The following is a 27,712-nucleotide window of genomic DNA, read 5'->3' as shown; positions in this document are numbered from 1 at the left end:
TGAAATTCTAGAGGAAATATTTGAGATTACTGAGGTCTTTTTTTCTCAGGAAAAAAAAATATATATATCTGAGAAGCAGGGAACTTAAACAACATTCTCTATATGCTCTCCATTTAATCTCATGGCTGTCTTGGAGAAACAATTTAGACACTGAAGAGACTTAATTTGGGTGTATGTGTGTGGTTTACAGAGAGAAAGAGAGAGAAAAAAACACTCCATAGTCCACTGGTTCCTGACAGCCCAGTCTTTATTAAATTTGCTCCCTGTGCACAAAATAAAATGACTTTAAATCTATACAAAATTATTTTTTACTTTTTTTCCCCCCAAAAAATCTGTGCTCTGACATTGCTAGTGTATTTATATTCTTCCATAGAGACATAAAGACTTCAGAGATTCTAACATAAATTGTCTGTACAATTTTAAATCATCTTTTGGGAGGGTAGAAATATATAATTTTGTGACACTTCAGGCTGGCATTTATCTGATAGTCAGTAAAATGTTTCTTTGTAGCAGCTGCAGTCTTTCAGATAAACAAAAATGTCTCCTTATCAAGGATGGAGACACTGTGTGGACAAAGAATTAAAAAACACAGGACACCCAGAGACCACTGTAATAAATCTTTTGGACTTCTCGAAAATCCTTCAGTTAGTACAGCTGTCTAGGTTTAATCTGTCAATTGTAATGCAATATATTTAGATCCTAAACAAACACAAATACATGCAATTCAGATTCGAAATTCCAGACTCACACTGTTCATCATGTATTTCGCTCTAAAACTGTTAAAATTAATATATCAAAAGATAACAAAACAAAATAAAAAAATCTAGAATTAGGACACAATTAAAAATGGAATGTACATCAAACAGACAAATAATTTAATCTGCATTCCCAGAACCCTTAGAAAGAACCTTCACCATATGAGAGAGGAAATATAGAGGGTGAAAGGGGCGTGTCAATGAAGTGTTTTAATGGGATGTGAAACTTTGGTTATCGTGACTGTCTCAGTTGATACTTTTAACATCTCTCCAGGAAAATTCTGCAATGGGAAAGAAAACCTGATTAAAAACGTAGAAACTGAGATTTGATATATCAATATTACATGCTATGAAATTTCCAATACCGAAAAATCAATCTTCCTTTTTGCATTATGAAACAAGTTGTCTTCTTTATGTTTGTTTAACAATAGCTCTGTTCTAAAACATAGTGAGAAGAAGAAGCCTTTATTTTTGTCACACATTGTACATTTCTTTTGAACATATACAGTGAAATTCTTTTTTTTTTTTTTGCATATCCCAGCTAATCTGGGGTCAGAGTGCAGGGTCAGCCATGATATGGCACCCCTGGAGCAGATAGGGTCAAGTACTTTGCTCAAGGGCCCAACAGTGGCATCTTGGTGGTGCTGGGGCATGAACCCCCAACCTTCAGGTTGGGTAACCCAACGCCTTAACTGCTGAGCCACCACTGCCCCCTACAGCTGTATAAGCTGTATTAGTAAAATCAGTACATTTTAGAATAAGGACCACTTCCATCAGATGAATACTTTTATTGACTTATAGACAATCTGAAGCAATCTATTGGTGTTGGCTGTATGATTTTGTTTTTGGGAAACTCCCTGGCCATCCATGCAGCTATGCATGAATAAAGCAGGGAGAGCAGCGAATCAAAATGAGCTTGACTAAAAAGGCTGGTACTAGGAAGGGGGGTCACATTGACCTTTTGGGTGGGCAATAGGTTATCTCGTTTCGCTATATGTCCAGGGAAGGGCGGGGCTTGGTTGTTTCACCATCCAATCGGGGTGGGGGCATCAGAAGTTTCTGATGGCCACAAGGACAATCTAAGGAACTAAAGTGACCTGCCTGAACTAAAGCAATGCTTTATAAGAGTGATCAGATAATACCTGTTCAATTGTCTTTGAAGTGTCTTGGTTGCTAGGAGCTTGGCATGGGGGTTTTGCTGCCATCATCTGATCCTGAGGAGAGGTTAGATCAGACAATAGCATGGCTACAAACACAACCAGGAAGTATTTTCATCCCTCCGTTCCCTGAGGAGGAAGTAAACAGAACGCTTGTGTGGAACTCAACATACCTTGTGTTGTGTCATCAAGATGATCTGGTTCATTGTGCATTTTAGAAGCTACGTCTGTACAAATTAAGAGAAAAGCAGTTTTTAGCAGTGTTTGCAAAGGCAAGCATCATCATTACTATTGTTTACACTTTGGTCTAGTGATTTGAAAAACTTCCTCTGGCAAAATTCAACTGTATTCCATTTATGCAACCAGGATTATCTGGATTGTTTCATGGTGTCAGCTATGAAGGTTGTTTTTTATGTTGCTTTAAATGTGGGAGGGGCTTACCCTTATCTTTATGCATGACTTCATCATCATGGACATCAATGTCATCATCATCATCTAAACAAAGAGAAACATTAAAAGGAAAATAAGAAGCCTTCAAACCATTCTGTCCCAGAATTCAGCTAACTGTTCCATTCACTCACCATACTAAAGACAAAACTGCTCTTTCATTGAACAAAATTTTGGAATTCACCCCATTTTGAGACAAAATTGAATTAGAAAGTTCTAAACAACAAAAATAAGGTGAAGTTTAGACATTCGAGACTTACCATCTAACATATCGTGGCTATCTGCATCAGCGTTTTCCTCTATAGTTGACAAAAAGTAGAAGAAAGAAACTTTTACAACCTATGTTTAACATTTAACTTTACAGCTTTGAGTAATTACTAGACATTATTACCATGTGATATTGACTCGGTAGCATCTGTGGAATCATTGTCATGGTCATCTGGAAGACAGCACAAAGATTATTGCCAAGTTAGGGTAATATACATGATCATGCAAGAGGACTCTGAAAATCCACCAGGATGCAAAACAGAAAATGTTGAGTGTTTTGGCTTACCATTGGAATCAACATCTGAGCCATCATTTGTTTCTATTGATGCATCTGGCGAATCTGTAGAGATTTTCACATAGACCTTAATCCAGACTTCATTCTATAATAGTACCAAACTCCAGACAAGATTATATTAGCAAATGGACATACCTTGCTTTTCTTTTTCCATGCTGATGCTGTCATTGTCTTCATCTGTATCTGTGGGCATAAACACGAATTAAAGGATATTTTGGTTTGGTGAATATGCTGTATATTTCCCTAAGATCAAGCAGAAATGAGGCTCTTTATTGACACTCTTGCTTAACCCTTCTGGAAAATTCAGCTTTAGCTGTGGTTAAGAAACATGGTCGCTGATTACTGAATGGTTCAAGCTGGTTATTAGCTAATGACCGGCTTGATCAACTAATGACCAGCTTAGACCAGCCCATGTCCAGCTTGTAATAGCAAATGACCAGTTTGGACCAGCCAGTAACCAGCTTGGACCAACTAATGACCAGTTTGGATCAGTCATTGACCAGTTTGGACCTGGCAATAACCAGCTTGCACCAACTAATGACCAGTTTAGATCAGTCATTGACCAGTTTGGACCAACTAATGACCAGTTTGGACCAGCCAATGACCAGCTTGGACCAACTAATGACCAGTTTGGACCAGCCAACGACCAGCTTGGACCAACTAATTACCAGTTCAAATCAGTTAATGACCAGCTTTGACCAACTAATGACCAGTTTGGACCAGCCAATGACTAGCACGGACCAACTAATAACTAGTTTAAACCAGCCAATGACCAGATGGACCAACTCATGACCAGTTTAGACCGGCCAATGACCAGCTTGGACTAGCTACAATCCCGTAACCATTTTCCAAAACAAAGTTACCAGATTACGTTTATGAATGTTTACCTTCCCCTCCTGTTTCTGAACTATCTGTGTCAGTCTTGCTGTCGTTATCAGGTGTTTCTGTGTCTGTGGATTCTGTGCTGCTCTTGTCCTTGTCTTTGCTGTCCTCCTTGCTGTCAGAATCTGCGACTTGGTCTTTGTCCTGGTCTTTGTCTTTGCTGTCCTCCTTGCTATCAGAGTCTGTGTCCGGGTCTTTATCCTGGTCTTTGTCTTTGCTGTCCTCCTTGCTGTCAGAGTCTGTATTTTGGTCCTTATCCTGGTCTTTGCTGTCCTCCTTGCTGTCAGAATCTGCGACTTGGTCTTTGTCCTGGCCTTTGTCTTTGCTGTCCTCCTTGCTGTCAGAGTCTGTGTCAGGGTCTTTATCCTGGTCTTTGTCTTTGCTGTCCTCCTTGCTGTCAGAGTCTGTGTCAGGGTCTTTATCCTGGTCTTTGTCTTTGCTGTCCTCCTTGCTGTCAGAGTCTGTGTCCGGGTCTTTATCCTGATCTTTGTCTTTGCTGTCCTCCTTGCTCTCTGAGTCTGAGTCCACGCTGGAGTTCTCGGCATCGGACTTGTCTTCCTGTTTGCCTTCTGTCATTTCCTCTTGTGGACTTTCATCAGACTGACTGGCTGTGGTGTCTTCTTTCAAAGTGGTGTCTCCTTTGTCTCGTTCCTCTGGTTTGGACTCATCCTCTTTATCTTTTCCCTCATCACTCTTGTCACCTTTCTCATTAGTCTCCTCCTTATCTTTGGTGTCCTTTTCGCTGTCTCCGTCATCTTCAGTGTCTTTTGGGTCAGTGCTGTCCCTGTCCTTGACCTCGGTGCTGTCCCTGACGTCTGGTACGTCAGGGGAATCTGCCGTGTCTTGGATGCTGTCCTTGTCTTTCTCGTCAGTGTCTACATCACTCTCAGTGTCTTTAGTGTCCTTGTCTTTTTTCTCAGTGCTGTCTGTGTCTTTTGCATCTGAATCCTGGTCGTTGGTGTCGTCTGAATCTTTGACCTCATCAGTATCTTGGTCGCTGTCAGATTCACTTTTGTCTGGTGTCTCTGAGGTTTCTCGTCCCTCATCCTCTGAGTCTTTGCTGGATTCTTTCTCATCTTTCTCTTCACTCTTTTCGTCTGTGTTCACATCTGTGTTGTCTTTGTCAGAATCTGTGTAAAAAATGAAATGCCATTTAAAATGAAAGGTGTGATTTCTGCACCACCAAATATAAAAATAATGACTGTTTTTAAACACTCTCTTCATCTTTCATTAGTTGAAGTAAAAAGAATTAATGTGGCTGTACAGTAATGGTATCAGATGGTAATACCATGCTACTTTGATGTACCAATGATTCTTTATGCTGACCATATTCATGTACCATGGTATTTACATGCGTGACGCTCCTGTTCTACCCGTTCCATACAGGACTCGAACCGGTGTCTCTGGCATGGGAGGCAGGTGCGCTAACAAGGAGGCTAAAGGCTACAGCCTCTAGCGTCAGTCACTAGTGCACCTCTTGAGGTCAGGAGAGTGAGGTTTATACACATTGTACAGCTATCTATCAGCTGACCACCACTACACATGTACATGGTATTTATCAACTATAACCAAAAAGGTACATTGCGTTACCAAAAATACCATGATACTACCATGGTACATGACAAAAAACATGGTTGCCAATGGTACAATGCTTGATTTGTGAACTGGTTGGAGCGAGGCAGACATCACTAGTTCTAGGACCATTATAGTCCCAGTTCTTGGCTCATTTTGAGTCAGAATGTCGAACATGTCCATGTGACAAGTGGATTAATGTTGTCTCAAGACGCAAAATGTTCCAACTGCGGTTTTGTGATCTAGTTCAACTGGTTCACTGAAAAGAACCGGTTTAAAAAAAACGAGTTGTTTGCGAACCGGGAATCACTACTCATTGGTCCAAAATCCTGCTGCAAATCGCAGAATGTTGAATGTAAGTATGGACTTGATTTGAGTGAAGACAGAAAAATTAAGCTGGAATTCCTGTCATTGTGTCACTAGAACATTGTGTTTGTTATTATTTAATGACTACAGGCTAATTATCACTGTAAATGAAATGAGATTTATTTTGAAAGATTCAGATTTGCTTTGCAAGATGTTTCAAATGAAGCTCAAGTAAGTTGAGACCATAAACCCTAATGTTGTCATTACTGGAAAAACTCAAGTTGTCTTATTTAAACATGACTTGAAATGTCAATTTTGGGCTCATAACTTAAATATCTATATTCCTTGAACTTATTTATCTTAAAAATCCATAGGCTTAAGAATTTAAGTGTTAATAACTCAAATGATTTAATTATGATAAAGATCTTATGGATGCATTGAAATAGTTGTTATTAAGAATTCATACAGGTTTTTGCTCTTTTGTAGCATTATTTATGTTGTTTTGTTGCAAATAGTTGTTTCGTGTGATGTCACCATTAAGACCTAGGTATACTTAGTTTTTACGCGTTCCGGATCGTGTCGCGTTCCCGACCGCGTTGCCTTTGTGAGTATACTTTTCTGACCGTGAATGAATAGAAACGATTTTGACGCATGCACACTACAACTGCTTTTTAACACTCTTTTAGTACAGCCACTATAGTTCCGTTCCGTCTCGCGCACAGTTGTATACGCACAGCTTTGAAAGTGTACCTCATGCGGATGAGCGCGAATGGACGCGTTTGACACATGCGCAGTACAATTGCTTTGTTATACGCTACCAGACGTTAGAGTCCACGCGGACAGAAAAATCTGGCTGCACGCGGACACTGTGCGCAGACGTCCATGGGCACACCTGATGACAAAAATTACGTCACGTGGACTGTGCACGGACCGTTGCGGATTACGGACAGGCAAAGTATACTTTGGGCTTTAGGGTGATCTGTGTCCCTTTTGGTCCCCTGTTAACACTTTCTCAGTTTTCCTTGTGAATGTGCAACCAAAGTACAGGCATATATGCATTTTTGTGGAGACGTAAGTTTATTTTACGATTCACTTAACATTAGTTATAATCTTCTTTATTTGAGCTGTGTTAATGTACGTCTTAATTTGAGTCTATTCAATTAAAATGATTAAATAATAAACAACAATAAATTTAAATAGCAAATTTGAGTTCAGCCTAGTTACATCTAGTTACCTTAACTTAAATAGTTAGTTCATTCTCTATGAACACCAAGTTAATTGAACTTAATCATACAAGTTTTGGAGACGCCATTACTCAAATCAATTGAGGGAACGAGTTTACTCAGTAAATTGAGTAAAGTCAACTTACTAGGGTTTTCAAGTCTCTGAAGTCAGACCCAAATATCATTTAGCAGAGGAAATAAGAAACTATATCTTTATTTTACTTTTAATATTATATTAAATATTTCTTTAAATATGTAACGAAGTCAGTGTATAATTTCTGCAATGATTTATAAAATACCTGGAGAACTTTTGTTTGCATCATCAGGTGTTTCTGTCTCTTTGTTTTCAACACTAACAGAATCACTGTCTGAAAGGACAAAGCATTCAAAGGTATGTTAAAACCTCTGTCTAACAGAGAGAATAGATTTCAATAAGGAATTACACACATCATTTTTTTTACATATTATAATACTAACAAATATAACTATACCTGCTTCATCTGTATCCTTGATTTCGTCTTTGTCTGTGAAGCAGTTAAGAGTAGTTTTATAGTAACAGAAATTCATTACAGCTGTTTTCAAAAGCATTTAATCAACACTTGTCACCTTTGAGACAAACACAGTAAATAGTTACTATGTGTAGTGACAAGAAAGAGTATTAATTCTCTCCAGACCCCATGAAATAGCTTGATGAGTGCAGTTTTCTTTCCTATGTTGATGTATTTCCTATTGAAACAGTAAGTTGGAACAAGACATGTCGAGGGGACAATATGTCATAACTTGAACCACGATTCTCTACTTGCTATTGCTAGTCAGAGACAGATGGTATTAGGGGTAGGAATGCTCATTCTAGAGAGCATTTTTATTGGACAAAAATGTGGAAACACCCCTGAGTGCAAGATGAGTCATCAATAACTTTGGTCTGTTTTCCTGTTTCCAAAAGTGTTTATGGGGCCTCTAAAGTAGGACATACAGTGAGAGGGCTGTTTGTTTACCTGTTGATTCCTTTTCCTTAGAGTCTGTATCAATATGGTCAGCATCTGAAACATTAAAACAGCACATTTATATTGAATTAACATCATTGGTCTGTATATGTATATGCTCTTTCTGTGGTAACTCAGACCTGTTTTGTCTTCTGCTGATGGCTTCTCATTGTTTTCTTCTGCAGTTGATAAGGAAAATCATTTAGTCTGGTTATTTTACTCAAATATTGATTGTAATAAAATGGATATTTTCCTTTTATCTACCTGAATCACCTGTCTTTTCCTTTGATGCATCTGTGTTAGGATCTGTTTCTGTATCTGTACTTGTATCTGTGACTGTATCTGTTGTATCTGATAAAGAAATTTAAATCAAGACATGAAAAGTCATAAAACAAATTGACCAAAATAATATATATATATATATATATATATATATATATATATATATATATATATATATATATACACACACACACACACACACACACACACACACACACACTGGCGGTCAAAAGTTACATGTACAATGTACAGATTTTGCTGTTTTGGAAGGAAATTGGTACTTTAATTCACCAAAGTGGCATTCAGCTGATCACAAAGTATAGTCAGGACATTACTGATGTAAAAAACAGCACCATCACTATTTGAAAAAAGTCATTTTTGATCAAATCTAGACAGCAGCCATCACTCCAACACCTTATCCTTGAGTAATCATGCTAAATTGATCATTTGGTGCTAGAAAATCACTTGCCATTATATCAAACACAGTTGAAAGCTATTTGGTTCATTAAATGAAGCTTAACATTGTCTTTGTGTTTGTTTTTGAGTTGCCACAGTATGCAATAGACTGGCATGTCTTAAGGTCAATATTAGATCAAAAATGGCAAAAAAGAAACAGCTTTCTCTAGAAACTCGTCAGTCAATCATTGTTTTGAGGAATGAAGACTATACAATGCTTGAAATTCCCAAAAAACTGAAGATTTCATACAAAGGTGTACACTACAGTCTTCAAAGAAAAGGACAACTGACTCTAACAAGGACAGAAAGAGATGTGGAAGACCAGATGTACAACTAAACAAGAGGATAAGTACATCAGAGTCTCTAGTTTGAGAAATAGACGCCTCACATGTCCTCAGCTGACAGCTTCATTGAATTCTACCCGCTCAACACCAGTTTCATGTACAACAGTAAAGAGAAGACTCAGGGGTGCAGGCCTTATGGGAAGAATTGCAAAGAAAAAGCCACTTTTGAAACAGAAAAACAAAAAGAAAAGGTTCGAGTGGGCAAAGAAACACAGACATTGGACAACAGATAATTGGAATAGTGTGTTATGGATCTTAACTCCATTGAGCTTTTGTGGGATCATCTAGACTGTAAGCTGCGTGAGAAGTGCCCGACAAGACAGACACATCTATGGCAAGTGCTACAGGAAGTGTGGGGTGAAATGTCACCTGAGTATCTGGACAAACTGACAGCTAGAATGTCAAAGATCTGCAAAGCTGTCATTGCTGCATGTGGAGGATTTTTTGATGAGAACACTTTGAAGTAGTTTCAGAAGTTCTGAACATTTATTTCAAATTGTAATAGTAATTTTTCACATTATTAATGTTCTGACTATACATTGTGATCAGTTGAATGCCACTTTGGTGAATAAAAGTACCAATTACTTTCCATAAGAGCAAAATCTGAACATTATTCCAAACTTTTGGCTGCCAGTGTATGTATGTATATATATATATATATATTAATATATTTATATAGTATGATAAAATTCAGTATTTATATTTGTATGGTGAAATTCCAATTTGTCTTAACGATAAACCTTTTATGCTTTGATATGATGTGGATTAACATAGGAATTTATGTGTATTTTCATCACATGACCATTACAGTTACGTACTGGGGCGGTCACATGGTTCAGTGATGATAATATCAGGGAACTTTTTGTACGGTTTGATTACAAAATATTTATAACATGGTGTTTAAATGGTTACTTATGAATACTATGGTATGACTTTGTAAGGGAAATCATATATGGAGAGGGACAAGTTGTGTTGTAAAAGAATTTAGTGTTGTAAACACAACTCAAGGAAGTGAGAGATGGTTTTCCATAGTTATCCAAAATAACCCATTGCATTGTTATTTTGATGTGATTGTGTGTTAAGGAAATGTTTGTATGCTATTCATACCTATGGAATCTGGACCGCTGGTGGATTCATCTATGCTTGTGTCACCTGAAATGAGTCGGACTGGTTAGTTTGGGCAATAAATTCACTGAAATACATCTCACACATGTAAAAGAATTTAGAGTTGAAGGCCTTGAGACAAGCCGTACGATTCTTACTGATTGTGTCTGAGGATGTGTCAGGGGCGCCATCAACTTCTACAAAAAGACAAAATAATAGGATGGAACATTATAAGGCTGTCTGAAAATGTACTTCATGTCAGGGTTTTAACTGCATATAATAATTTAATAATCAAATATGAGTGTTTCATGGTTTATTGAACACAATTAAAACCACTCACGTAAACACGACAATGGTGGTTTGAACAAATGGAAATAATATTTCGATTTATTTTCATATGGTGTCCTTTCCTTAACCCTTATACACATACCTGGTACATGGCAATGGACCTCATTCCACCCCCTTTACCGCACACTTCCATAAATAATATTTTTTATGATTATTTCATATCTATTTAAGTTTACTACCACAGGATATCTATTTCTGTGTTTATTACAAGAGAAATGAGTACTATATTCATATAAATAAACACTATATTACGTTGATTTTCTGTGCAACAATGAATTATCAACAATGGTGAATTATCAGTATCCCATATGTGTGTACACATACAAATTACACTTGTTATTTCTTACTCAAGTTGGCGCTGATGTTTCAGTGATTGGTTTGATTTACATTTGACATTGCTAGCTGATGTAGAAACAAAATAGAAGTAAACTATAGCAAGTGTAACACATGAACAGTATGATACAACTATTGTCATTTGGGTGTACTACTGAAATAATGCAGGTTGTTCATCTGTTTAGACTCAATAAGTGCCTGAGAAAATACATATTTGTAACGTATGTGTTAATTAGGTGTAGCTTAATGTTACACTATCTGAACATTTTGTACATCTATTTTTAATAGATATACTGTAAGTGCCGGGTCTCTAAAGACCCGGATATGTAAGAGTGTTTGGGAAAATTACCATGCATTTAAGTGTTAAAATGACAGCTAATGGGTTAACAGAAATGTGTAGGCCTTATTTTAACTTCAATGAATTAAATGGCTTTTTTCGACTGATTCCTGGAAGTAGTTCTTCTTAAATTAATAATAATAAAAAGCATCAATAATTGTTCCAAAAGATGACACACATCCGTAATATCCTAGAGAGTCATTGTAATATTTGATCCCTGGTTTATGGCAAGTAATTTACTATTTCCTTTGAAAATAGTCTATAGTGAGTCATAAATGTTCATTTTTATGTCTGTGTGTGTGTTCAGGAAACATGTACTGTGATCTGACCACAGCTTGGGTTTCTCCTTTGCATTTGGGTTTAATATTTCACCCTGTTGTCCATTAAGAATGAATGTCAACTGCTTTGCTGTTAGTGGTCTAATATTTTTTCTTCCTGCTGAGTGATGTTGAACCCACTGTAGTTAAACATTGAACCATATGTATTACTTATTCATGGTGCTCTAGAATCCTGAGGAATGTGTTATCTTAATATCAATGCTTTGCACTTGTTTGCACTTGTGAAACTCCAGAAAAGCAAACTTTGTGCTTTTGAGGTAGGTTGATAAATTATTTCTATCTTTTCTCAAGTCTTCTTTGTGATTGTGTTTACAGGTCTTACCTGATTTTTCTGTAGTGTCAGAGGAGTCACTTGGACCTGAAATTAAGGTGAGGAATGATTAATTTTGAGGAGCGTGTGGTGAGTGTCTATGTCACTTTCTGCTCATTATCAGAGGGGAACATAGATTGTGAATCCGTTGTTGAACCCACCACTTGTTGTCTTTTTTGGCATCTGGGGTTCAAGACAAACTGACATGGAAAGATCCATTTTACTGGGTGAAAAAAAAAGCATTCTATAACTTCTTACCTCCTTGTTTCTCTGATGAGTCTGTCCCATCTGTAGTTCCTGTTGAAAACAAGACCAGGTTTACTTTCATGCTTATTTGATCTATCTATCTATCTATCTATCTATCTATCTATCTATCTATCTATCTATCTATCTATCTATCTATCTATCTATCATCTGTCTGTCTGTATACTGTATCTATCTAAATGTCTGTCTGTCTGCTCAAATATATATATTTATATGTCTATATGCACAGTCTATCCTGATGTTCAACAACCCATTTACATTAAACTTCTCTTCAGTTGAACTTGTTTTACAGTGAGTCTTGATTTATATCAGCCAGACAAACCTGAGTCTCCATTCACCGGGCTTGCAGTTGGAAGAGCTCCATTAATCTGAACTAAAAGAAGAAGAAGAAAAAAAGACAGAAACACATTTTCCTGATGAATTGTGGAAATGTATATGGTACATGGCAAAAATAATCAGTGATTTATTCAAAAGAGTAGATCAAATTCTTTGTGACCTACCACTGAAGATTTCTAGAAGAGCTGCAGCCGCTTCTGGAGATAAAACACAATGAAACACAATCACCAATATGAACCATATTCATATAGAATCAAATACAGTTTTTGCCCTTGTAACCAGCCTTATCTGTCTGATTGCCCAGAGAAACAAATATTGCTCAGATGTTGCTCTTTCATAGTTCAGAAGACTTCATGAAGTTCTCAGTTATTTTTTTAAGTATTAACTAGATTTCCCCCCTAAATTGCAGAAAAACAGACTCAAGTGGGTCAGTTGTTGACACATTACAGTAAGAGTATAGAGCTATAAAATGAATACGAATAGCATAGCTCAGATAATTTGGTCTTTGGAGACTTTTGATGAGTTCATAACGAGATCTCTGACTTTTAATTACAGACTTTGGTATCTTGGCAGATCTGAACGCAGTTTGAGACATCTAAAACAAAGATCTGTTTAACACTTTTAACAAAATTTCCATTTGATCTCTATTTGATCTCATTGTTATCTAGGAGAAACACCTGATACATTAAGGAGATCTCACTTGTGATTTAACGTTCCTGTAAGTAGGTCTGTAAATCTTTCTTGAACAATTTTAGTAGAACCATGCAAATCATTTTTCTAACACAACTCATGCATAAGAGTGCAATAATTAAGTTAGAAGTAATTGTTTTCATCATAATTATAAACAACATTGTGCATGAGAAAGCACTAAACATTCTTACCATCATTATCTGTTCCATCTGTATCAAAACACCCAAGAGACAGTAAAGAAGTTAGTAGAAATGGCTCAAAAAACCAAAAAACAGTCACTTTACCCTAACAATAAACATAATGAGTGCTATACCTGTACATATCTGTTAACATCTCAAAAAATGTGTTTTGGGGTTTCATGAAACTTTAATGCATTCAGCTTTAAGAGTCAGTCTCCTATAGAGGCCCAATTCTACCAGCACAGGTGAACAAAACTCTTTTGTGCTCTTAGAGGAGCTCTGATTACAGGATCATTATAGGGTGGCAACAAGTGCTTCATGTTACGAAATGAGAAGAACTGTTGCACATCACAATCATTTTAGAGATTTGGGCTTATTTTTGCAACCTTATCCATGTAACCCATATATGGCAGCTCCTATGGGGCAGATATATAATATACTGTAAGTTTGAGACATATGGGTAATGAATCCTTACCGTTGATTGGTGCAGAGATGGAGACACTCACTAATGCAAAGACCAACAGAACTACCAGCATCCTATATAAGAGGAGAAAGGAACAAAATCGTGTGAATATCGTGGGGAAAATAGTAATAGAAAATAAAATTGGGTAAAATGCAGTTTTAATTTCACTCATATACATTTAAATAATATATATTATATATGATTTATACTGCATAATATAATATTATATTTATATATAAAATAACAGTAATAATAATGATAATGTGTCAACTTAATTTAGTAACATAATTTCAAAGTTTGCATAAATCTATTAAGACATAAAAACTTTTACATTTATTAAAATTCAAGACTACTCTCGGATGCCTGGGTATTTTTAACTCGATGTGATGTATTTTTGTTGGAAAGTGTTAACGTAATTTTTTTATATTTAATGTTTCATCCTTATACATCTTAAAATCAGTAAGCTTAATTGATTTGAATATTTTGTACAATTAAACATCAGTAATAGTCAATACATTTTAAGTAAAATAATAAATATAAACCTTTTTTTTTAATTAATTATAAATGAAATTAATAAATAACATTTATTAGACCAGTAGATGCATTCCTTTCAGTAAAGTAAAAGTTGTAAAATTTCACAATATTTTATTAAAAAGTAAAAAAATAAAATAGAAAATTACACACATATATATATATATATTAAAAAAATAACAAAAAGTTTTGAAATCAATGCACAGAGTAAACTACATCCAAAGTTAACCTTTGTCACCACTGTACATAAATTCTTTCAATTATGTTCTTATTTATATACTTTTTCGCAGTTTTCTGTAATAATTATGGCATGTGTATGTACTGTAAATATGTATATAATGTCAAGCAATGAATTATACAACTACGCTTCTGGCCGAAACTAGGCCCAGTTAATGAAAGTAAAACAGCTACAATGTAGCACTTACCGGGACAGCATTGCAGTAAGACTAAAATGCAGTTTGAGATTTGCTCAGGTAATTCAGGTCTGAAGCCTAAATGGAGCTGCTCTCAGATCTTTTATACCCTCTGTGGTTCCTGACCTCTAAGGGGGCGGAGCTATGAAGGCATTACATGAGAACTTCTGAAGTTCCTCGCATTAGAACAAGGTAAAGAAGTCATGCCGCCCTGCTATTGTTTGTGTTTTCAAACAGCCTTTGTTAACACCAAAGCTTCTGTGTCCTACTCCTGGTTTCTCTGTCTCCTTTGTGATTCACTCGAGATGTTTTCAGGCTTTGTTGGACATTTGATTTAGTAAATTGAAGGTGTTCTGCTCTGGCAGGAAACAAAAGGTTGTTGGGCAGGAAATGTTCGTGGTTTTTGTGTTAGGGGTTGTTTATTTCTTTCTTTATACACGGCAGAGCTCCAGAAGAGAACAATCTGTCCAGCAGAGTAAACACTGATCATGGTAATTAGGTGTAAAATAGAGATTTAAGCTAATTGTCAAAGTACATTTTTTTATTTTCTTTTGTTGGAAGAACCATTGTAGATTCTATACATCAAAGAATATTTAGGCCACGTCCACGTTTTCAGTTTACTAGGGTCATCGTTTTCCAAATGTGTGCAAATGGAGAGCATTTTTGAAACGCTCAATTTTTGGAAGGAGGAAAACACAGTTCCGTAAACATAGTGAAATCATACATAATAGCAGTGTTGGGGAGTAACGGAATACATGTAACGGGATTACATATTTAAAATACAAAATATAAGTAACTGTATTCCACTACAGTTACAATTTAAATCATTGGTAATTAGAATACAGTTACATTCAAAAAGTGTTTTGATTACTGAAGAGATTACTTTGCATTTTATTGTCATTTGTTTCATTTAATATTTAGTCCTTTCAGATGGAAAACATTTATACATATAAATGATGCGATCCAAAGTGCATTTGAACAGCAGTGAAACACTTTCTTATGATGTGTTACATTCATACGAGCAGACAGAGAAGTACGTTTGAAGTAAGTTTGGAGCAGAAGAAATAGAAATAAACCTTGTGTAAATTGTCAGCTTTATGCTAAGCTAAAATGCTATTTCTAGTCATTTTACATGCACGTTACCAGACACAATCATATTTTTTTATCAAGAAAATTCACATTAGATCATAATTTCTTTTTTCTAGTAAGACCTTTGATATTAGGGCAAAAATCGTATTCTTGATAATAATTTTTGTATTGTTTTCCTGTAAAAATATCTAAAAATCCTTCAAACAAGATCAGTTAGATTTATCTTGTTTTAGAAACAACACTGCATAAGATATTTAGATTTTTCAGAGAATGTATTTTTAACATGTGTATTTTATCTTACTGTACTGGCAGAGTTTTTATAGTCAAAACAAGTGAAAAAATCTACCAGTGCTGAAGAAGTAATCCAAAGTATTTAGAATACGTTACTGTCCTTGAGTAATCTAACAGAATACATTACAAATTACATTTTACAGCATGTACTCTGTAATCTGTAGTGGAATACATTTCAAAAGTAACCCTCCCAACCCTGAATATCAGTGTGGACATGGAGTCAGGCCACATAAAAAGTAATTCATTTTTGTTTAAAAACTCTTGTTTTTAGTCAGCTAACATCATTGTTTTCCAGAGTACAGTATATGGTAATGGGAAGCATTTTCGGTGAAGGAAAATACGGGCGTTTCCAATGTGGTTGAGAGGTGTAAACGTAGCGAAATTAATGCATTTTCAAATGAAAAATGTATTAGTGTGGATGTGGTCTCAGTTTTCCAATGTCATCGTTTTCCAATGTAGACAGTACTAGAATGCATTTTCAAACGAAAACATATCAGTGTGGACATAACGCTTTCGCATGAAAACGTATAATTTAGCTATGTTTACGCCTCTCAACCACACTAAAACAGAGTTTCCCTCCATCAAAAACACTCTCCATTACCGCATACTTTGGCGGATTTGTCGTTTGGTAATAAATATTGAAATGGTTGGCAGGTGTTATTTGGTACAATATGTTTTCACTGCACAAAACTTCTAAAAAAGTAGTTGTACATTTTCTGATGAAAATGTGAGTGGCGATTGGCCATGCAAAACTCAATGCAACAATGCTAGGGTGTTGTGGGTAATTTCCAGAGTGATTACTTAAGGGATTACTCATAGGGTATTCTTTTTCCATGCACCGTTCCATCTCGCATATGGTCGCATAGCGCTCTAACTTTTCAAAGTACACTTTTTTGAATGCGAGCCCATTCGGACGCATTCAACAAATTTACTTTGGCATTTTCATTCTGTTTCAGTTAACCAATTAAGTAATTGGTTCTTAACTTTAGCAAGAACCACAACGAGTTACAAAACTCATAAACAGCATGCATACTCATATGACTACAGTTTTTAATGGTTAATTGGGTCCAAAAGCCTGTTTTGTCACTGGTTTTGTTTATGGAATTTTCAAAAGCTGGTAATAAAATGTTTGCCATATAGGCTTTTAGATTTTTCAATGCATTTTTGTTATGTACTTTTACTTTTATTTATTTATTACTTTATTGTGTGGTGAATAATCCCCTATGTTTATCAGACATCACAACTTTGCTACAGCGGTTGGCTTGGAAAAACTTCTGTTACTTAATGATGGCTGTGCCGAGAATGACTGTTCAACAAAGTCACTTTGTCTCTCCATTGAGAAATTTATTGGGCTTAAAAAAACATCCTTGTTTGTGCAGTAAAGCACATATTCCCGTTAAAGGTTAATCATCCTGTTTTTTCTTTTCCTCTTTCTTTTGCTCACCCATTCACATTCAACAAGCCATTGAAACAATGCATCAAAGCAGCTTAAGGTATGTTTTTATATGCAAATGATGAGGGAAATGAGTGAATGTGTTAATATGTGATGTAAATGAGCTCAGTGGAGGTAAATGAGGTTTTGTTGAGGAAATGTGTCAATTGGACAGACACTAAATATTTCGTCAACTCCCTGTAGGTCACTTTGGCCTTTCTAAAGGACTCCTGAGAGCTGGGTATTGTAGGGTGGTTCCCTGCTGCCATTTGCTCCCATTTTGAGATTAGCCATTCTAGCTGAGTCTATAGTGTTTTTAGAGTCCTTAAGAAAGTGTGAGAGTGTCATGGCCATTACTCTGCCACTTCAGATGGGTTTTATGACATCCCACGATGATGTAGTAGTGACATAATTGCTTGCTAAATTGGGTAATTTGTCTTTTTAGAACAAAACACCTACTTTAACTGTTAACATGAGTTTATACATTCTCTGAAATCAAGTCTTGGACTAAAATGGGTCAGAATCGCCTTTTAAACCCATGAAGTGTCATAAGAAACTGCTATACTGCAAATACAGTTGATCTTAAGAGGATTTCCTTTAATTCCTGTATTAATTTCTGAGATTAATAGTTTACTTAAAAAAGAATTAAAAAATGTTTTAAATGAAAGCAATTAATGCAGCATTTATTTATTTATTTATTTATTTTTACTTAATGAAACTTCACAAATGTTTTTCCCCACTTCCTGTGGTTTTAATTGCCATCTAGAAATTTCCAGGAGTTTCACATTCTAATCAACTGCACATCCTAGCACAGAAACTGCTTGTATGGACCATGCTTATTCATTACACGCGACACGTCATGGGCATAATATACACGGGAGCGGATTTACTGTACAGAGAATGGAGAGCCAGAGAAAATAATAGTTTATAATAGAGATTTTAAACTTCAGCAAATTAAACTTCAGCATTCAATTTGTTTTATATCTGTACTGTGTCTACAAATGCATTGGCAATATACACTTAAGTTTCTCTTGCCAATAAAACTTGATAGAAATTGAATCTGCCCATCTGATCCTATAATTTAAAAAGACCAGTGGAAAACGACAGAAGATTTTGCCAAACTTTTAATTACATAATTTCCACTGATTTTATGGCATGTAAAAATATAGTTTTATCAAAGATTTATATCTGAAAAAACATTTCACATGTACATATTTAAATAATGATTTGATGACTAACCACTTTCTTGCAAGTTCTTTGATACAAATGTTAAATTATAAAGTTTTAATGTTTGTTTTAATGTACATTTACCATGATTAATCACGAGTAATCACCGAAAACTGTGCAATAAATTCATTTTTTATTGACTCGCAGCCCTTGTCTCCTAATTTGCTTCCTTCTTTCTTTCCTTCCTTCCTTTATTCTTTCCTTCCTTCCTTCCTTCTCGCGTCCTTCTCTTTTTCCTAAAATGCTTCCTTCTTTCTTTCCCTCTTTCTCCTTTCCTTTCTTTTCTCATTCCTTCCTTTATTCTTTCCTTCCTTCTTTCTTTCCTAACTTTCTCGCATCCTTTTTTTCTCTCTTTCCTAATTTGCTTCCTTCTTTCCTTCTAACCACTCTCCATTCCTTCCTTCTGTCATTCTTTCCTTCCTTCCTTCCTACATTTCTCGCTTCCTTCTCTCCTTACTAATTTGCTTCCTTCTTTCCTTCCAACAATTCTCATTTCCTTTCTTTTCTCATTCCTTCCTTTATTCTTTCTTTCCTTCCTTCCTTCCTTCTTTCCTTCCTACTTTTCTCACTTCCTTTTTTCTCTTTACTAATGTTCTTCCTTCATTCTTTCCTTCTTTCTTTCCAACCTTTCTCCATTCCTTCCTTCTCTCATTCCTTCCTTCCTTCCTTCCCTCCTTCCTTCCTTCCTTCCTAATTTGCTTCCTCCCTTCCTTCCTTCTCTCTTTCTTTCCTACTATTCTCCTATTCATTCCTTCTCTCATTGCTTCTCTCCTTCCTTCCTTCCTTCCTAACTTGCTTCCTTCATTCCTTCCTACCTTTCTCCTTTCCTTTCTTCTCATTCCTTCCTTACTTTATTCTTTCTTTACTTCCTTCCTTTCTCACTTCCTTCTCTCCTTCCTAATGTGCTTCCTTCTTTCCTTCCTAACTTTCTCCATTCCTTCCTTCTCTCATTCCTTCCTTCCTTCCTTTTCAGCTTCCTTCCATCTCTCTTTCTTAATTTGCTTCTTTCTTTCTTTCTTTCTTTCTTTCTTTCACCTTTCCTTTCTTTTCTCATTCATTCATTCATTCATTCATTCGCTCCTTTATTCTTTCCTTCCTACCTTTCTCCCTGCCTTCATTTTCTCCTTCCTTCCTTCTCTTTTTCCTAATTTTCTTCCTAATTTTCTTCTTTCTTTCCTTCTTTCTCCTTTCTTTTCTCATTCCTTCCTTTATTCTTTCTTTCCTTCTTTCCGTTCTACCTTCCTTCCTTCCTTTCTTTCTTTCTTTCTTCCTGATTTGCTTCTTTCTTTCCTTCTTTCTCCTTTCCTTTTCTCATTCCTTCCTTTATTCTTACTTTCCTTCCTTCCTTCCTACCTTTGTACCTTTCTTGCTTCATTCTCTCCTTCCTAATTGCTTCCTTTTTCCTTCCTACCTTTCTTATTTCCTTTCTTTTCTCATCCCTTCCATCCTTTATTCTTTCCTTCCTACCTTTCTCCCTTCCTTCCTGCCTTCCTTCCTTTCTTTCTTTCTTTCTTTCTTTCTTTCTTCCTACCTTTCTCCTTTCCTTTCTCATTCCTTCCTTCCTTCCTTCTTTTTCCTAATTTTCTTCCTGATTTGCTTCTTTCTTTCTTTCCTTCTTTCTCCTTTCCTTTCTTTTCTCATTCCTTCTTTTATTCTTTCTTTCTTTCTTTCTTTCCTTCCTTCCTTCCTTCCTTCCTTCCTACCTTCCTACCTTTCTTGCTTCATTCTCTCCTTCCTAATTTGCTTCCCTTTTCCTTCCTACCTTTCTTATTTCCTTTCTTTTCTCATCCCTTCCATGCTTTATTCTCCTTCCTTCCTTCCTTCCTTCCTTCTTTCTTTCTTTCTTTCTTTCTTTCTTTCTTTCTTTCTTTCTAACTTCCTTCTCTTTTTCCTAATTTGCTTCCTTCTTCTTTCTCCTTTCTTTCTTTCTTTCCTTCCTAACTTCCTTCTCTTTTTCCTAATTTGCTTCCTTCTTCTTTCTCCTTTCCTTTCTTTTCTCATTCCTTTCTTACCTTTTATTTCCTTCTTTCCTTCTTTCTATCCCACCTTCCTTCCTTCTTTCTTTCCTTCCTTTCTTTCTCCTTTCCCTTTTGTCTCTTTCCTAATTTGCTTCTTTCTTTCCTTCTTTTCTTACTACCTTTCTCCATTCCTTCCTTTCTCCTTTCCTTTCTTTTCTCATTCCTTCCTTGCTTTATTCTTTCCTTCCTTACTTCTTTCCTTCCAACCTTTCTTCATTCCTTCCTTCTTAATTGGCTTCCTTTCTTGCTTTCTTCCTTCCTTTCGGTCTTTCTTTCTTTCTTTCTTTCTTCCTTCGTTTATTTTTCCTTAATTTATTGTTTCCTTCTTTCCTATCACTTATTCATTAATCAGTATTTTCATTCATTCATCCATCCATAAGAACTCTTGATATACAAGTATTTTCTTAATATTGACCTTAAGAACACCCATCCGTCCTTTCTCTTCCAAGGCGAGTGCGAGATCAGCACGTCTCAGTAAATGACCCGTTGACCTGTTAAACACTCTCACAGGACTTTATAAAACACACATGACCTCAGTTTGGGCATCTCTGACTGTGTATGGGTCTCAGTGGGTGTCACTTAGGTTTTTCATCCTATTTTATAGCCATTGGGTTACCAGGGTGTCTCTTGTCCTTTCTTTTTCTACCAGTGCCTGTTTATTGGCTTGTTTTTCTGACTGATATAACCTTTCACAAACCAACCAAAGTCTAAATACTTTTTTAACAAACAGCAAAGATATAGAGAAAGCAAAATGTCTATTAAAGATTCAAGCCCCAGTGAAGTGTAGTCCTGTTGCTTTGTGTGAGCTGTAAATTTACTTGACATTTCTGTGGAAAACAGCCTCTGATCATTAAAATTCAGTGTTAGTCCCTGAAATCCAACCACTAGCTTTTAAATACTGTTGTTTTTGCTCTGTGAACAAGCACAGAAACTCATAGAATTTATTTTGGTTTGCTTAGTTTATAGATTGCAAAAATATTTGCAAAAACATTTTACTATATAAAAAGTTTTTTGTTTATTTTTTGTTTACTTGCTTTAAAAAATTTTACATACAGTGCCCCAAAATTTGGACACTTGTGTCACACTTAAAAATGTGGGAATGTCATTGCATTAGTTAACAAAATATCAAGCCAAGGGGCATCAGCAAACAAATGAGCTGGTAAGATTAGTATTTTAACAATACTAATCTTAAATATTTTAATTTATCTCTTTAGTTGATGTATGAAGTCAGTTCCTCTCAAGTTCACACAGGTGTCCTAGCAGAGGAACCACAGGTGGAGTTCATCACATTGAACATTAACGTGCTCCACTAAAGTTTCACAACCACAAAGTTTTACTACTTTGAACAGTTTGCTATTATTTTATCATTACCTAACAAACTGCTTTTTGTGAAATGTTTCGCTTAAAGGTGTGCAAACCAAAGCCACTTGTTTTGATATTTTATTATCTAAATCAATGACATTAATGCATTTTTAAGAGTGAATTAAGTGACTTAATACTTTTTGAGGTCACTGTATAAATTCCAAAAAAATTACTAAATGTCATTATGTGAGGTATCAATATTCATTTTTGAGTATATAGAGTTTATTGTTGTTGTTTTAAGGATTTTAATGTTTGTGTAGATATACAATGTCTGATTTTCAGGTCTTCTCGACCCAGTCCTATGTTTGAGAGGGAGTCAATGGTAACAGCATCTGAAATGTAAGAATGTCTCCCAGCTCTGCTCAGTGAAAAGGCTGTTGTGCTAAAGTTCTCCAACGAATGCATCTCTCTGTGACGTTCATTGATTCAATGATTCACGATTATCCCATAACACAAAACAAAAACTAGATCTTTTGGAACATACTGTATATTTCCCCAACAGAACTTAGGACATCACAGTGGTTCCCCTTCTGTTACTCACTCGATGTTATGTAGATGTAGTGACACTAGGGGTCGCTCTTGAGAGCCCCGAACACCTCAGATCTTTGAGAAAAGGCCAGTGAGAATTGGCGAGTGGAATTTGCATGCCACTCCCCAGGACATACGGTTATAAAAGGAGCTGGCTCGCAACCACTCATTCAGATTTTTTCTTCGGAGCCGAGCGTTTGTACTATCAGCGAGCTGAATACTACTGCTGTTCCATTCACCTCTTAAGAAGCGTATGCTGTTGGATACATGGCGCATTTCCAGCGGCTTTCTCTCCTTCTGCACGACGAGTGCAGATTTCGCCCCTTGGTTCTTCGACAACACTAAAAGAGTGTATATTCCTGCTAAAGAGTATATTTTCTCTATTAGAGCACACAGATTGACATTGAATGTCTTTTTAAAGACGTGTCTTTATAAAGATGCCTTTCCGTCTTTGTGTGATTCCTGGATGTGGTGGCTATCTCTCCGCTTCTGATGGCCATGGACGCTGCCTCACGTGTCTGGGCAACAATCACACTAAGGCTGTGTTCGTGAATGGTTCATGTTCTCTTTGCGAGAATATGACCATAGCAATGTTGCGGTCGTGGCTTTCCTTCTTCCGGGGGAAAGCCACTCTAGCCGCCCCCCACACCTCACCTTTTACCTCCGGGTTCGAGGCCGGCCCGACTGGCGCTGGAGGCAATTTGGGGGCTTCAATGGACGCGGATCTGCCGGGTAAATCCCCGTGGACCTCCCATTCCCCAGCACACTCGTTTGCCCCCGGCGAGTTCCGAGAGGAGACCAGCTCACTCCAGGGCCGGCTTTGTGTCCCTTTTGGAGCTCCGGAGTGGGATGAGTGCTCGATCACTGCATCGGAGAGCGTACTGGCGATGTCAGACGCCCATGACTCGACTAGGCTGCCACCTTCGGGTCGGCCCACCCAGTCTGAGGCTGACAGCGAGATGACCGCCATGCTTGCCCGGGCCGCCGCGTGTGTCGGGTTGGAGTTGAAACTTCCACCCTCCCCTGAGCCCTCGCGGCTAGATGATTGGTTCCTGGGTTCGGGGTGCCGCTCACAGCCACGCTCCCCCCCCCCCCCGGGTCCCTTTCTTCCCGGAAGTGCACGACGAGCTAACGAGGTCGTGGAGGGCACATTTTTCTACCCGGGGCGGGGTGGCCCACGGGTATATGGAGGTCCCTCAGGTGGATAAAGTGGTTGCGGTTCCACCTGTGCCCGCAAAGCTGACGTCCCCCGCCTCACGGGCCAGCACGAGGACACAGAAGGCTCCTAAGTGCCCCTAAGATGGATGACCCAGGGAGCGAGATGTCTGCTGCAAACCTGGAGCTGGTATCCAGACCACTCCATCCCCTGGTGGAGGGCTGGGAGGTAAATCCTTGGTTTCCTTTTCTTTTATGTTCACCGCACCCAGAACGGGCTGCGGTACCCACATTCTCAAAAGAGAAGTTTCCTCACTTCCTGGGTCACATAGCCAGTGTTTACGACCGCCGTTATCACAGCAACTGGGGACTGAGCACCCGCGACTTAGACCCCGCAAATGCGGGCCCCCCCCCTTCGCGCATTCGGTCGCACCACACTCACACCCACGGCCAGGTGGCTAGCACTTTCCAACCTGTCACGGTGGTTGGCCAAGACCATCCGACTCGGCTACATGATTCAGTTTGCCAGGTTCCCACCCCGGTTCAGCGCAAGGGCACGATAGAGCCTGTCCCTCCAGCCGGATGAAGAAAGGGTTTTACAGCCCTTACTTCATCATACTGAAGAAAGGTGGTGGGTTTCGGCCAATCTTGGACCTGCGAGTTCTGAACCGGGCCTTGCACAGACTCCAGTTCAAGATGCTGACACCAAAGCACATTTTGGCATGTGTCCGGCATCAAGATTGGTTCGTGGCCGTAGACCTGAAGGATGCGTACTTTCACGTCTCGGTTGTTCCTTGACACAGACCCTTCCTACGGTTTGCTTTCGACGGCCAGGCATATCAGTACAAGGTCCTCCCCTTCGGCCAGTCCCTGTCCCCTCGCGTCTTCACGAATGTCGCAGAGGCAGCTCTTGCCCCGTTAAGGGAGGTGGGTGTCCGCATACTCAACTACCTCGACGACTGGCTGATTCTAGCTCACTCTCGAGAGTAGCTATGTGCACACAGGGACCTCATGCTCAGGCACCTCAGCCGGCTAGGTCTTCGGGTCAATTGGGAAAAGAGCAAGCTCTCCCCGGTTCAGAGCATCCCTTTTCTCGGCATGGAGTTACACTCAGTCTCGATGATAGCGCACCTCATGAGCGAGCACGTGTGGTCGGTGCTGAAGTGCCTGAAGTCGTTCAAGCAGAGAACAGCGGTCCCCCTGAAACACTTTCAGAGGCTTCTGGGGCATATGGCATCCTCAGCACTGGTCACGCCACTAGGGTTGATGCATATGAGACCGCTTCAGCACTGGCTTCAGACTCGAGTCCCGAGATGGGCATGGCACTGCGGCACACATCTGTGATCTGCTGCCACTTGTTCATGCTTGGACAGACCTTGCATTTCTATGGGCAGGAGTTCCCCTACAGCAAGTGTCCAGGCATGTCGTCATTATGACAGACGCCGCCAAGCGAGGCTGGGATGCCGTGTGCAATGGGCATGCAGCCGCTGGCTCCTGGACAGGACTGCGACTGTGTTGGCACATCAACTGCCTCGAGTTGCTGGCAGTATTTCTCGCCCTGCAGAGGCTTTTGCCATTGATCCGGGGCAAGCATGTGTTTGTCCGGACGGACAACACAGTGACAGTAGCATATATATATATATATCACCAAGGTGGCTTACGCTCACGTCGCATGTCGCAACTTGCCCGCCGTCTCCTCCTATGGAGTCAGCGGTGACTGAGGTCGCTACGGGCCACTCACATCCCGGGCAACCTCAACGCCACCGCGGACATGCTGTCGTGGAAGGTGACACTCAGGGGAGAGTGCAGATTCCACCCCCAGGTGGTCCAGCTGATTTGGAGTCAGTTCGGCAAAGCACAAGTAGACCTATTTGCCTCCCGAGAAACCTCCCACTGCCCGCTCTGGTATTCTCCGACGGGGGCCCCCCTCGGCCCAGATGCGCTGGCACACAGCTGGCCCCGGGGGCTGCACAAGTATGCGTTCCCCTCAGTGAGCCTACTTGCACAGATGCTGTGCAAGGTCAGGGAGGACAAGGAGCACGGCCCCGTATTGGCCCCCCCAGACTTTGTTCTCAGACCTCACGCTCCTCATGATAGCCCCCCCTGGCGAATTCCCCTGAGGAAAGACCTTCTTTCTTAGGGACGGGGCACCATATGGCACCCGCGCACAGACCTCTGGATCCTCCATGTCTGGCCATTGGACAGGACGTGGAAGACCTAAGTGGCACGATCACTCAGGTCAGAGCTCCCTTCATGAGGCAGCTTTATACCCTGAAGTGCCGTCGGTTCGCGAATTGGTGTTCTTCCCGAGCTGAAGACCCTCAGGGATGTGTAGTAGGGTCAGTGATTTCCTTCCTGCAGGAGAGGCTGGAGGAACGGCTGTCCCCCTCCACCTTGAAGGTGTATGTGGCCGCCATAGCGACACACCACGATACAGTGGACGGTAAGTCCTTAGGGAAGCACGACCTGATAATCAGGTTCCTGAGAGGTGCCTGGAGGCTGAATCCTCCTAGGCAACGCCTGTTCTTTTCATGGGATCTCTCCATGGTCCTCCTGGGCCTTCACGGAGCCCCCTTTGAGCCGCTAGAGTCAGTCGAGTTGAAAGCCCTCTCCTTGAAGACGGCCCTCCTGATTACCTCCATCAAGAGGGTCGGGGACTGCAAGCGTTCTCTGTCAGCGATACCTGCCTGGAGTTCAGTCCGGGTGACTCTCATGTAATCCTGAGACCCCGGCCGGGCTATGTGCCCAAGGTTCCCACAACCCCCTTCAGGGATTAGATGGTGAACCTGCAAGGCTGACCCAGCCCTGTCGTTGCTGTGTCCGGTGCATACTTTGTGCATCTACTTGGATCACACGCAGAGCTTTAGATGCTCTGAGCAGCTCTTTGTCTGCTTTGGTGGACAGCGGAAAGGGAACGCTGTCTCCAAACAGAGGCTTGCCCACTGGATTGTGGATGCCATCGCTATGGCGTACCAGGCCCATGCCGTGCCCACCCCTTTGGGAATACAAGCACATTCCACAAGGAGTCTGGCATCCTCGTGGGCACTGGCTTATGGCACTTCTCTAGCAGACATCTGCAGGGTAGCGTGCTGGGCGACACCCAATACCTTCGAGATTTTACAATCTCCGGGTTGAGCCAGTTTTGTCCCGTGTTCTGTCAGGTACGAACAGGTAAGTTCGGGAATACAGACAGCTGGCCAGGTGTATCGCTTGCGTATAGCACCTTTCCCCTCCAAAGAGTCGAAGATGTGTGCTTCTTTTTCCATGTGAGTTCACAAACCCATGAACCCTGGATGTCCTTCCTCCCTAGCCCTGTGGCTCGCGAATTTAGTGGAGGAATTCACAGCCGGAACCAGTACGTGTGCTAATATGCCCTTACTGAGGTAGGTGGTCCACAGGTGCACAGACCTGCGTCTCCCTTCGACAGAGCCCTCTCTGTCCCAGTCGCCTTTCAGGCAGGACCTACCACCGCGCCTCTTCCATGTGCGGCTCTGAGCCCACATGACGTGCTTGCCACACGTTACCTCCCCTCCGGGCAGGATGTGGTCTCTGTGAGGTCTTTTCCCCCTGAAAGAATAGGATAGAAAAAGAACACCTTCCCTGGCGCATATATTGAGCGTTAAAATGGCCCCAGCCGAATAACTGAATACTTTGTGGAGAGAAAACATAGAGAGAAAAGGCCATGGCTGGTGTGGCCTGCTTCCATACTCGATACATCTCTCCCCCCTCCCCCCCCACCCCCATGTGGGGAACTATACAATGTTTTTTGGGGCGTTGGGGGAGGCTACGTGCAAACTACGCACGCAGCAGCTTGCTTGCACCTGCACCGGCAGTCCATGTAAAACCATTCAGCTAGTTGTGGCGTTTCGTATAGTGACCCCTAGTGTCACTACATCGACACAACGTTGAATGAGTGACAGAAGGGGAACGTCTCGGTTACTGTCGTAACCTCAGTTCCCTGATGGAGGGAACGAGACATTGTGTCTCCCCTGCCA

At 39.5% G+C, this 27,712-nt stretch overlaps 1 protein-coding gene across 2 annotated transcripts; it reads right to left on the bottom strand.

The window, feature by feature from the left end:
* Nucleotides 1–229: 229 nt before the first annotated feature.
* On the bottom strand, nt 230–14,703 carry LOC127425542 (protein starmaker-like). Of its 2 annotated transcripts, none has more exons than XM_051671650.1 (23): nt 14,628–14,703; nt 13,684–13,745; nt 13,221–13,238; nt 12,504–12,536; nt 12,326–12,376; nt 11,998–12,036; nt 11,752–11,787; nt 10,232–10,270; nt 10,077–10,121; nt 8,152–8,238; nt 8,028–8,066; nt 7,900–7,944; nt 7,396–7,428; nt 7,204–7,272; nt 3,809–4,933; nt 3,057–3,104; nt 2,913–2,966; nt 2,751–2,798; nt 2,620–2,658; nt 2,354–2,407; nt 2,086–2,139; nt 1,898–1,969; nt 230–1,036 (listed from the first exon to the last, which is right to left on the bottom strand). In XM_051671650.1, the coding sequence occupies exons 1-22, from the start codon at nt 14,636–14,638 to the stop codon at nt 1,929–1,931; spliced, it is 2,070 nt and encodes a 689-aa protein (XP_051527610.1). In that variant the 5' UTR covers nt 14,639–14,703; the 3' UTR covers nt 230–1,036; nt 1,898–1,928. The 2 variants fall into 2 exon arrangements, with proteins under 2 accessions (XP_051527610.1, XP_051527611.1); XM_051671651.1 differs by having other exon boundaries at nt 8,161–8,238.
* Nucleotides 14,704–27,712: the final 13,009 nt, after the last annotated feature.

The sequence above is a fragment of the Myxocyprinus asiaticus genome, chromosome 34, assembly GCF_019703515.2.
Source record: "Myxocyprinus asiaticus isolate MX2 ecotype Aquarium Trade chromosome 34, UBuf_Myxa_2, whole genome shotgun sequence".
Classification (NCBI taxonomy): Eukaryota; Metazoa; Chordata; class Actinopteri; order Cypriniformes; family Catostomidae; genus Myxocyprinus; species Myxocyprinus asiaticus.
The sequence above is the reverse complement of the archived record's forward strand: the minus strand, read 5'-3'. Positions and strand labels throughout refer to the sequence as shown.

Bases quoted from the DNA above. Each gene is read 5' to 3' on its own strand.
- LOC127425542 (XM_051671650.1), bottom strand. The intron at 8,067-8,151 runs GTAGATAAAAGG...TATCAACTGCAG, and splicing joins GGAAAAGACAGGTGATTCAG to AAGAAAACAATGAGAAGCCA. The intron at 2,799-2,912 runs GTAAGCCAAAAC...GCTGTCTTCCAG, and splicing joins CTCAGATGTTGATTCCAATG to ATGACCATGACAATGATTCC.